Consider the following 11,456-nt stretch of genomic DNA (forward strand, 5'->3'; position numbering starts at 1 on the left):
ATGGGAGGATATCAGGACCTCAGGGCCAGTGCTGGTCCACAGAAGTTTCTAACTACCTGAGTAGAAAATCTTGGAGAATGTCATGATTTGCATAAAATTTCTTTAAGGTAAAAGACTTTCCTATATTCGGAAATTAGCCCTCTCTATTCTACTATTTAAAACATAGTCTATAGAAAATATATGATAAATCCTCATGTTCATTGCAGCATTATTTACAGTAGAAGACATGGAAACAGTCAGTGTATGAATGGATAAATTATGATATATACTTATTTATAAATATTAATATATGTGATACACATCAATGTGATATATTTATATATGAATATTATCCAGCCATATAAAGGAAGTTTTTAAAGTAATGTTCTTATTTGGTGAAATTAAAAGTTGGCAATCATATATTGGTCCTTAAAACATTTTTTAAAAATATTATTGGTCAGAAAACTAAAAGCCTGGGAGATACTGTCATATAGGGTCAATTGGAGCTGGTTGAGTACTCTTGGACAGAATGGAGAAAGTGGGCTGAAAGGAGGAAAGATATTTGGGAAATAAAACTTAGAAGATGAAGCAACCATTTGGCTGTGTGAGTCAACAGAGGACAATTCAAAAGGTGCCCTAATAAAAACAGGAGAGTGAGGAACATGATAGTATTTTGGTAGAGGCAAAGCAGGCAGAATCGGGCTTCCCTGATAGCTCAGTTGGTAAAGAATCCACCTGCAGTGTGGGAGACCTAGGTTTGATCCCTGGGTTGGGAAGATCCCCAGGAGAAGGAAACAGCTACCCACTCCAGTATTCTGGCCTGGATAATTCCATGGACTGTATGGTCCATACAGTTACAAACAGTCAGACACAACTGAGCAACTTTCACTCACTCAAAGCAGGCAGAGGCTAACAGGGAAGATCATTGTAGTTATGGCAATGTTCTGTGGATGATCCTGTAGGAAACTTGAAAAATGTTCCTTGGGCAACTGAAATGTCAGTCTGGAGCTTGGAAGAGAGGTCATTTCTTGATGAAAGAACATATTTATTTTATACCTACTGTGAGCTAAGCACTAAATTTGGGGGGGAAAGATATATTTGTGTGTCATTTATACAGACTCCCTTACAATGATCTTTTCTTCATTAAGTGCTTGTTTCTTTATACAGTCATCCTTGGAGATTCATGGGGGATTGGGTCTAGGACCCACTGCAGATACCAAAATCTGAGGATGCTTGAGTCCCAGTGTTGGCCTCTGAAGCTTTCCCTCTGCATCCATGGATTCAACCAATCTTGGTTGTGTTCTACTGCCTTTATTTTTTTAAATCTGCATGTTAGTGGGCCTACACAGTTCAAACTCATATTGTTCAAGAGTGAACAATATAGCTATTTTCTTTCCCTTTTATGGTACTTTAGAACCTCTAATTCAAAGATATATCACAAATACAATAATAATATCTAAAATCTAGAGCTGATCTACAAAATTATAAATGAATCAAAAACTAAGACTGAAAAAAAGTTTTATTAGTGTATTAGTTGGCCGAGGCTTCAGTAACAAATAAACAAACATGGAACAGTGCAGTACCATAAAGTCTCTAACTTGGTCACATTCTCTCTCTTGATGAGCAAGTGAATTGGTTGGTAGAATGGCTCTCCAAGGAGACCCAGGCAGATGAGAGGTTCCACCTTCATGAACAACACATGGCTTCTACTCACTCTGTCACTTCCATCTCAGTCAGCATGCATTCAAGATTTCATCACTCGAAGTGGCAAACATTGCTTCTACTCACACTCTGCTGGCTAGAATTCAGATATATGGCTCAATCTAACAAGGGCAGCTGGGAGGCACAGTCAAGCTTTATGTCCAGGAAGAAGAGGAAATGGATTTGGCTGAATAATTAGCTGTCTGCCATGGTTTGTATTATTAATAAATTGTCTGAGAAAAAGTTAAATTCTAATAAGTGAAGCACTTGATCATGAAGAGCATTTAGTCTGTCAATAAATAGAATCTTGAGTACTGCATCTCTGGAGAGAAGTTACTGCCATTTATAAGGAATGTCTATTCATGTAACAGTTAAACCATGCTTTAATAGTTGTAAAAATAAAACAGTTGAATTCCTATAATGCTGTGCAGAGTCCTTGCCAGGGTATCATTTGCTCTTTCCAGCTGAAAAGCAATCTAAGCTGAGTGACCTGAGATGATGGGGGGCAAGAGGATAAAGGACAGCATCCCAAGATTAATATGTTTTCTATAAGCAGATCCTTTCCGACCTTCCTTTTTGTTCCCAGGAACGTGGGCCTCTTTGATGTGTTTGTGGTTTTTGCATTTCTTTTACCATCAGCATTTTTTCTTCAAAATTGTCCTTAAAGTGACTGCATCCTATTGTGAACCCTTATTTAGCCCGTGACCACTTGCCTATTTCAAATAAATTTTTACTACAAATCTCATACTGATCAGCTTAGTTCTGCACCTGAGCCTGAACATACGTTCACAGTAGATAGAAATCCATCAGCAGTAAAAACATCACTACTCATGATCTTATATCACCTGATATCCAGAGATCTCTGCATTTATTCATGACGTATGACTTGTAGATTACGTCTATCTTTAGCATAGCCCTTAGGACTAAATTCTTTGTGACTTAAAATCAGTTATCTCTACTGCAGATCTGTCTTCTCAAAGTCTTAGTTATTACCAGCTCAACTTTGTTAAGTATTTCGTTGACATCACATTGTTTCTTGTGGCCTCAGGTTTGGAGAGGGAAGCATTTGAAAGAAAATTAGAGTTCAGCTATTAGCTCTGTTTTAGGTTGATCCTAGAAGGTGATGCAATCTTGTCTTGGTCTCTTTGGGTTGCTTTAACAAAATACTACAGGTTGGGTGGTTTATAAATTAAAAAGAAATGTGTTTCTCTTTAACAGTTCTGGAGGCTAGGAGTACAAGGTCAGGTGCCAGCATGGTTGGGTAAAGTCTTCCAGGTTGCAGACTTCTCACTATGGGGCCTCTTTAATAAGGGCACAAATCTCAATCATGAGGGCTTATGATTTAGTCACCTCCTGTGAGGAAGCCCCACCTCTTAAGACCAACACTTTGGGGATTAGGATTTAAACATATGAATTGTAGGGGAAGGTGCACAAACATTCAGACCATAGCAAGTCTCTTCCTGGTAAATAGTAGTGAGCAGGAGAGGAGCTCAGACAAGGCTAATTTGGATCTTTAGGAAACCTTCACAGTATTATTTAATCAGAACATTTCAGTGGATTTTGCTTTTGGTCATCTAGCATCAGTATACTCTTTGGGCAGGATTCTTAAATAGATGGGAAGCAGCCCTGTAGAAGCTACAGGGGGCAGATCATCTTTTCCTCTGATAGCTCGGGCATCTGCAAATGGTCCCGCCCAGGGCTTTGGACCTTGAAGGTGTGGCACAAAAATGAATGCTTGTGAAAAATCATTCACAGCAGTGGAGGGGTGTAGAGTCCACAGGCTAGAGCTGACTTCTGAGGTATGGGGGTCCTCTGAAGACTATACCTAGAGTACCACATTAAATGCTCCAGATACTCAGCTTTCCTGCTCTTTTCCTCTACCTTGGTCTTTGGTTATGTGATATAAGAAATTGCCTACTGCTTGTTCAGTCAGGGAAAGTTTCTATTGTCTGCAACCAAGAATTCCTACTAGCACAAACATCCCCGAAATCTGCTATATTTCCTATTAAAAGGTTTTCTTCTTGCAAAAATCACTTATCAACTGAAAACCTTAGAAATTATATAGACAGGAACAAAAACCAATGTAACCTCATCACCCACAGAGAACCTCTGTAAAAAGTTTTCAATATGTTCTGGTGCATACTCTCCTAGACTTTTCCCTGGATATGTGAACATATTCTGTTTATTTAGCTATTATAAAAAAATGCTGCCACACCGTGATCAACATGGTTGTTATTTACCTGCTATTCTGTCTCATCTATAATACTGCTTCTCCCCATGAACATGAATATAGACATCATGAGTTGGTCCAGCCTTGTGAAAAGTATTTGTCACCCTTAGGCAAGTTGACTTTGAATAAACATATGTAGAAGTGACATAATTCTCCTACACAAGAAGGCATACAGAATGATTTCAGATGACAGTGTTCCTCTGCTGGGTAAAAATACTCATATGACTCTTGGTGAGGTCCAGTGATACATAATTTTTATATTCAAGTTGTTACAATTCAGAATTTCAGAATAAGTTCAGGTTATAGGTATACTCTTCTGAGGACCTAATGTTTCCATGAAATAATTTTAAAATTACTAATTTCTTGGAGTGCATTATATTGATCTCTAAGAATAATTATAGAATATACATTTTTAAATAATTGCTTTTATATACAAATAACTGCCATTACAAAGTAGGTAAGCTGAGAGGACAACTTTACCAGGCAGGCTTAAACTTAGACTATTTGCAGATAGTAAATATATTAAAAGTTCTTAAGAAAATCTGTTCTCTACCTCTTTCCTCTTAATAGACTTCAGTACTCTTCTTCAAAGAGATAACTTCAACCCCAGATAGATTAAGATGAATTAGTAGATTCTAAATGTATTTTCATTTTTTCAGCCTCTGTTGCCCTCAGCCTTCTGTGGCTCTTCATTCTGTCATTTGCCTTTAAGGTATCTTTCTTTTTTCTTTTCTCACGGCATGCATTGTTGTTGTTTAGTCAGTAAGCCCAGGCTGACTCTGCGACCCCATGGACTGTAGCCCACCAGGCTCCTCTGTCCATGGGATTCTCTAGGCCATTCCCTTCTCCAGGGATCTGCCCAACCCAGGGATCGAACCCAGGTCTCCTCCATTGGCAGGCAGATTCTTTACCTCTAAGCCACAGGGAAGCCCTTTTATAGCCATATTTAATACTAAAAATAAGAGCCTATAGCTATGGTTTTCTTCCCAGTGAATGGTAAATAAACTTTCCTTATTGCTACTCTCAAACTACCTTTAATAAGTATATTAAAGAAACAGACTCACAAAATTTCTAGTGAGTATCCTAGAATATCCTAACAAGTATATAGGTGATAGTTTTTTTTTTTCTTTTCAAAATAAACTACCTTTAAGCTGTTTTTGTGATTTTTACTATTTTAAAAATCACATGTAATGACTATTTTCATTATATATTACATAATGACAGTGCTTTTCTTCCATAACCAACACAATGATTAGGTGTCAATAATTTAACAAAATTCAATAATTCTGAAATTCAATAATTTGAACGATAAAATCATCCAATGCTTTATTAAGCAAAAGAACTAAGAATGTTTACCTTTTTAGATCCTGAACCTCAACATGCCTTTGCTATTCAAATCAAAATGCAATAGCCTTTACATTTGTTACCATGAATTTCAAAAGAATAATAATTTACATTTCTAAAAAAAGGGGGGAAAATAATCTGCATTTGTAAAAGTTATTTATATAGAAAGACAAAAGAGAACATAACTAAGCTGGAGTCTTTCCATATCATTGTCTTTTGGGGTCCAGGCAGCGAAACCATGATGTAGGTGAAAAAGTACTATGGCCAGGTTCCAGTGTATGTGATGCAGGCTGAAGAGCAAGAAGCTGGACTGTGAATACCTTAACTTGACTCCTAAAAGGATGCTAACCAGAGGGTCTTCATTTTTAGAGGCCAGGCAAGGGTAAATGAGTTAAAATGGCAGCAGCATCAACCTGGGTTACTTATAAAACAGTACTTTTCAAAATGTATCAAGAGGCTAAGGACACTCATTGCTCATACCTCTTAGAGAATAAGATTGCTCATTTGTTGGGAATGGTTCTTGAAGGAAAATGTTCTTCCTGTTCTGGAAGGCAGGAAGTTATCTTTCCTTACTTGAAGATCATCTTTCTCCCTAGGGGCTCAAACTTTTGAATTGTATCTCATTTATTCTTCTCAATGTGAATCAAATCCAGTTCCAGAAGTTACAAACTCTGTATCTTTCATAACGTAACTCCCATTGTAGAATCATTCAAGAGTTAGGAACTCATTTTCTCACTCCAAAATTCAGCCACATTCCTTGATATGGGGCTTCTCTTCTCACTATGTCTGATATTCAGAGCCATTAAGGGAACATTTATTTCCTATAATATGCAATGAAGTCCAGTTTAAGAAACAACTCTGTAAAACAGGGACTATAAGGGCAGTGGTGGTGTTGTTTTGTTTTGATGTTTGGTTAAGTAGCCTGGGGCAAATGGCTCAGCTTTGGCTGAGCTATATTATTTCTTTTTGGTAACAAAAATCAAAATCACTAAAATTTTCTGAGAAATAAACTACAAACAAATCTATTTGTGAGTGAGAGAGAAATCTCTTCTTTCAAAGTATGTTGGAAGTATTCAATTGGCTAAATACACTTTTTGGATATTTTAACTTCTGTAATGACTGACATCCATAAAGCCTTCAATTTTCTAAAACCAGTACAAAAGCTGTTATAAGTTTAATATTTTGAGTAGTAATCAAGTCACAACTTTTTCAATTCTGATTTGGTACTGTACACTCTTTAACAGAGGTTTGGGCTCCCAAGTCATCTCTTCAGTCTTTGTATGTTAAAGTGAGCTATTTGTTTGTTTAGCAGAGCTGGATGGTGGGTAGCTCTGCGTTTGATTGGTTGACTTTTAAAGGATTACTTCTCTGGAAAGATACTGTCTCATATCACATTGGTAGTGGGGTGGACTTAGCTGCAGTTAAAATTTTAAATTGAAGATGAGCATTTACCACCAGACAGAACAAACTTCAGGACTCTTGTGTTACATACATTCTATGTATCATGTCAGCATAATGTGTTTGTGATGAAGAGCTCTGTTTTCAAGCAACCTTAAATACCATATCCAGAAATAACTGACTCTGGCCAAGAGAGGTAAATTGGGGTCCCTCTATGTTTTATAATGAAACCAATATATTTTAAAACGATAAATTCCAACTACACAAATTGATGTCAATAAGATTAACAAAACTGATGACTGACATCTGCTAACACAAGTAAAACATCCCATAATACTTATACCCAGATGAAATAAAACAATGGCTTCCCAGTTTTATTTTGCACCTCCCAGTTACTCAAAAAGTAAACATGACCCCTTTTCAAATTTCACTTAATATTTTACTTGAAAGAACTTACTGAGTAAAATGCCTAGTTGCAGGATTTCACATTTGCAATCCATCAGGTTACAATTTCAAAGTTACAGTTTCTTCCCCGGTGTAGGCATTCTATATGTGCCTTTTATTTACATTGTCACTTTTTATTTCCTCCTAAATTTTATATGTTCAAGAATATAACTATATAAGAGTTATGTAAAAATATTTCAAACTTGCAACATACATACATATTGGTTTATCTATCCCTTGAACCCATGTCTCTGAAGAATAAATACAATGTATCCAAAAGAACTACCTTGGAGTATATGAGGAAGAGTGTAGACGTGTAGAAATAAAAGAATCGAAAAATAATTGTGTGGAGATTTATTTGTCCTGTTGACAGCAGTCCCTATGATCTGTTAACAGACATAGGCAGCCAACTTAGTACACAGTAAAAGTTCTAGAACTGGCCACAGTAAGTTGGTAACCAGATGGGAATTAAGGCTTTAAGATCTCTTACAACAACTGTGATTCAAAAACCCCAAAGCAAGCAAACCGTAAAACCTGGAGAAAGTGCTCCAAACAGAGCCTCCTTGGCAGTCCAAATTGAACGAAATGACTCAGGTGGACAATGAAAAACTGCGCCGTTTTCTTTCACTAGGTCAATAAAGCCCATAAATAATGTTTGGTCCAGAAAACCAGACTTACTAGCACCTTCCTTTTCCATTTTTAAAATATTCAGAACATTCAGCATCAATTCTTAGTCCATGGTCCTCACTCATTTATTGACTAAACAAGACTGCCGGTGCCTCTAGATCACTCCTTCCAAGCTGACCTTATATGACAACAAACTGAAATGCCCCTTTAAGTAGAGGGTCTAGACCGCGAGTTAAGTCATCCAAAGGTGGTCGCATCTTGCTTATTTACTTATATATTCAAGGGGCTGCGATGGTCACGGCTGGACTACAACGAGGAGGGAGGGGAAGGGTCGCGCGGTTGTGAGCCGCAGACCCGGGGTGGGAACCCGCGGAGGAGATGGGGGGCAGCAGTCTCGCTCCGCTAGCTCGGCCCTCTGAACCCAGAAAATGACCAGCCCCTCCCCCAACTGCACCCTTGACCCCTCCCCCCTTTTTCCAGGCCTTTCATCGGCCCGCCCGCCGAGCAGTCCGCGGCCCCCAGACCTCTCGCCGCCTGTCTCTTTCCACAGCCCAGTCGTGCGGCGCGGACAGACCCGGGGCGAAGCCCACGGCCCGGCTAGGACCCCTACCCCCGGCCCCTCCGGCCGCACCCCGCCCTTTCGTGTAACGCACCTGCGGCCCCGCCCCCGGCCAAAAGCTGAGGCGGCGGCGGGCTGGCGAGGCCGGGCGGCTCGGCCCTCCAGGCACAGTCGCCTTCCCTTCCCCCGCCATTCCGCCCACCCCCCTCGCTCAGCGACCGAGCTGCCGCCGCGCTCCTCAGCCGCCCCGAAATCTAAAGGGGTCCGTCTCTGGCACCACAACCAAATGGCTGAGCCTCCCTGGCCGGCTGCGCAGCCCGCCCATTGGTCCCTTCCCCCCCCGCCTCCACCACCATTCGCTGTTGCCCGGAGATCGGCGGCGGCGATTGGCTAACGCTGCTGCTACTCATTCGCGAGGCCGCCGATCCCGCCTCCACGGTGATCAGGTTAGTGTGCGCCGCGGGTGCTGGGGGCTCGAGAACCGAGCGGAGCTGGTTGAGCCTTCAAAGTCCTAAAACGCGCGGCCGTGGGTTCGGGGTTTATTGATTGAATTCCGCCGGCGCGGGAGCCTCTGCAGAGAGAGAGCGCGAGAGATGGACATGGACAAACGGATTCATTTAGAGCTGCGGAACAGGACGCCCTCTGATGTGAGCATTTGCCAAAAATATCTCTGTCGGTCCATTCTCCTACTTTGTGTGTGTGCGCGTTAGGGGGAGGCACTTTTTTTTGAGGGGGGGCGCCCGGGAGATGTGGGTTTGGGGGTCGGACTGCAAATGAATTGCAAGGTTGGGGGGTTGCAATGCCATCGAAGCATGTTCCGGCTGCCGCCGCCGCTGCCCTTGGTGTGTGACTACCTGTGCGTGTGCTCCCGCGTGTGCGAATGTGGGTGCGAGAGTGTGCGTGCGAGTGTGCACCCATCGGGGGCCAGCGGGCGCACGCGTTTGAGTCGGAGAGAATGAGGCAAAATAACCCTCTGAGCTCTCTGCTCCCGTGACTCCGTCTGGGGGAAAGATTAACGAGGGAGGAGGAGGAGAGGGGCTGCCTCCTGGATTTAACAACAAAAAAAGGGGGTTTTATATTTTATAAATGAATCCCCCCTTCCGCCCCCCTCCCGCGCCTTCCCCCTCCCTTTCTCTCTCTCTCTCTCGCACACACACAATAAGTTTTGGGCTTCGCGAGTCCGGTTTAGTTTCTGATAAATGTGGGCCGAGGCCCCTGGGGAGAGCGCGTGGGGAGGGGGCTGCAGCGGAGTTGGGAATGGCTCGAGTTTAAAGTGCGTCTTCATTTCTTTGCAGTGATGAGGCGAGAGACGGGGGAGCCATATTTGTAACTTTGTAGTGTTCGTGAACGCGCCCTTTCTCTCCCTCCCTCCCTTTCTCTGCCTCCCTTCCTCTCCTCCTCTGTCTCCCTCACTCTTTCCACCCCACCTTCGGGCCAGATGCTGATGTTTCTTCCTTTCCTTCCGAAGGGAGGATAAATGGAAAGAAGGGGGGGAGGGATTTTCGAACGTGCAAAGGCACAGATAATCCCCGCGCCTCCCCACCTCGCGCGGTCGCTACTGCAAGTTACCCAAAGGCTACGTCCCGGTCCCCCCTCGCCTCTGCTCCTTCCGGCCTCCCTAAGATGCCAGCCTTTGAGCCCTGACGCCCCCCGACCCGTCTTTCTCTAGGGTGGGCTCCTTGGCAGCCATTCGGCGCCCGATTAATAAATGGGCCCGGGAAACTTTGTCAGGACGCGAGCTGCCCAGAGCTGGTGCCCGTGGTGGGTATTGGCTGGGTCCAGATTTATGCGGGCATAGCAGACACGCAGCTCGGGGATGGGAGTTTGCCTTCCCGTCGCCGTTATTGATTGGGCAGCAGCGGGAGTACAGCCGGAGGAAACTTACACGGATGGGAACTGGGAGGCTCGGGCGAAAGCTCACCCCTAAGGAGGGGAAAGGTGACGGTGGGTTACTCGGACGCCCGTTTTTATTTCTGTCTCCCTCTCGCTTTCAAACACTGTTTTATGTGAGTTAGAGGCTCAGCGGAGGAGACCCCGGGTCTGGGGCGGAGACGCTGGCTGACTCCTCTAGTGGCCCCTCCGGGACCAGCGGAGCGCGGGCGGTGGACACCCTCACCCCAGCCCCGGTGGCCAGGGTTCCACAGAGTTGGGAGTTTGGGGAGCACTGTGCGCTGACCTGTCGCCCCTCCAACCCCTTAAAACCCGAATCCCTGGCGGAGGCAGGCCTTGCTTCCTCTTTTCTCTAGTTCCTCCCCCAAACCTGAGTGAGACTTTTGAAAACAAGATCCTTTTTGTGCCCCCCCCCCCCCCCATCATAACGCAGCTGTGGACTGTAGACGTGCAGTGCCTTATGGCGCGCAGGGCGGGGAGGGGGTGGCGGAGGGAGGGGAGGGGTTGCCCGCCGGAGGACGCTGGAGTTTCCACGAACAATTTGCCGGCGGTTTGCGTTTCTCTGGCCAGTTTCATCCCAGCTTGGACCCCGAGCCAGAGGATTGGGGGGCTGGGTGTGGTGATGGGGGAGGGGGCCGGAGCCGCGGGCTTCCCGCGTACTTTCCGGAAGCCCCCCGTGTGGAGGGGGAAGGGCGCCAAGTAGGGGGCCGGGGTCGCGGCGGAGGGCGTGGAGGCGCGGTTCAGGCGGCCAACCCTACCCCCCGCTGCTGGCCAACTGGGAGCGAGATCGAAAGCGGGTCGAACCGGCTCTTTAAACTTCCCGAGTGTGTGCTGGGGGAGGGGAACGCGCCGCGCCGATCTGGGAGCGATTTCTCACGCTTCGCCCCCTCGCCTCCCGGCCCACTCGCCTGCCCCCTGCCTTGAGGCGAGGTGGGGGTGGAGGGGGCACTTTCTGCCCGCTTGGGGAGGAGGGGGAGAAAGCTAGCTAATGAGGGACAAAAGGGGTGGGGGAGGAGGGGCTCGTTTTTTAAAACATTCTTAAAATAAATAGCTCCTGGAGAGCGCCCCCTGCACCCCTCCCCGCCCTGCTCCCCCCGGGACCCCCATCACACCCACCTTGGGAGCCTCTCCCAACTCTGATCCGGGGGCTGGTGGCCACGCCGCGACGCCGAAATAGGACGAGCAGCCATGTTTCCCGGGTCTCGCGCGGCCCGCCCCGCCCCTCCCCCATGGCGCGGCCGGCGCCGAGCGCGGGGCTCCGAATGCGGGCGCCGGGCTCCATGC

The 11,456-nt window shown here is 45.0% G+C and overlaps 1 protein-coding gene across 1 annotated transcript in view; it reads left to right on the plus strand.

Moving 5' to 3' along the window:
* Positions 1–8,703: 8,703 nt before the first annotated feature.
* LOC120852506 (acidic leucine-rich nuclear phosphoprotein 32 family member A) overlaps positions 8,704–11,456 on the plus strand; it is a 38,517-nt gene continuing 35,764 nt past the window's right edge. The window contains exon 1 of the mRNA XM_040225781.1: positions 8,704–8,929. Coding sequence (XP_040081715.1) covers positions 8,876–8,929 — 54 coding nt within the window. The 5' untranslated portion in view covers positions 8,704–8,875. The remainder of the gene's footprint in view (positions 8,930–11,456) is intronic.

The sequence above is a fragment of the Oryx dammah genome, unplaced genomic scaffold (assembly GCF_014754425.2).
Source record: "Oryx dammah isolate SB20612 unplaced genomic scaffold, SCBI_Odam_1.1 HiC_scaffold_26, whole genome shotgun sequence".
Taxonomy (NCBI): domain Eukaryota; kingdom Metazoa; phylum Chordata; class Mammalia; order Artiodactyla; family Bovidae; genus Oryx; species Oryx dammah.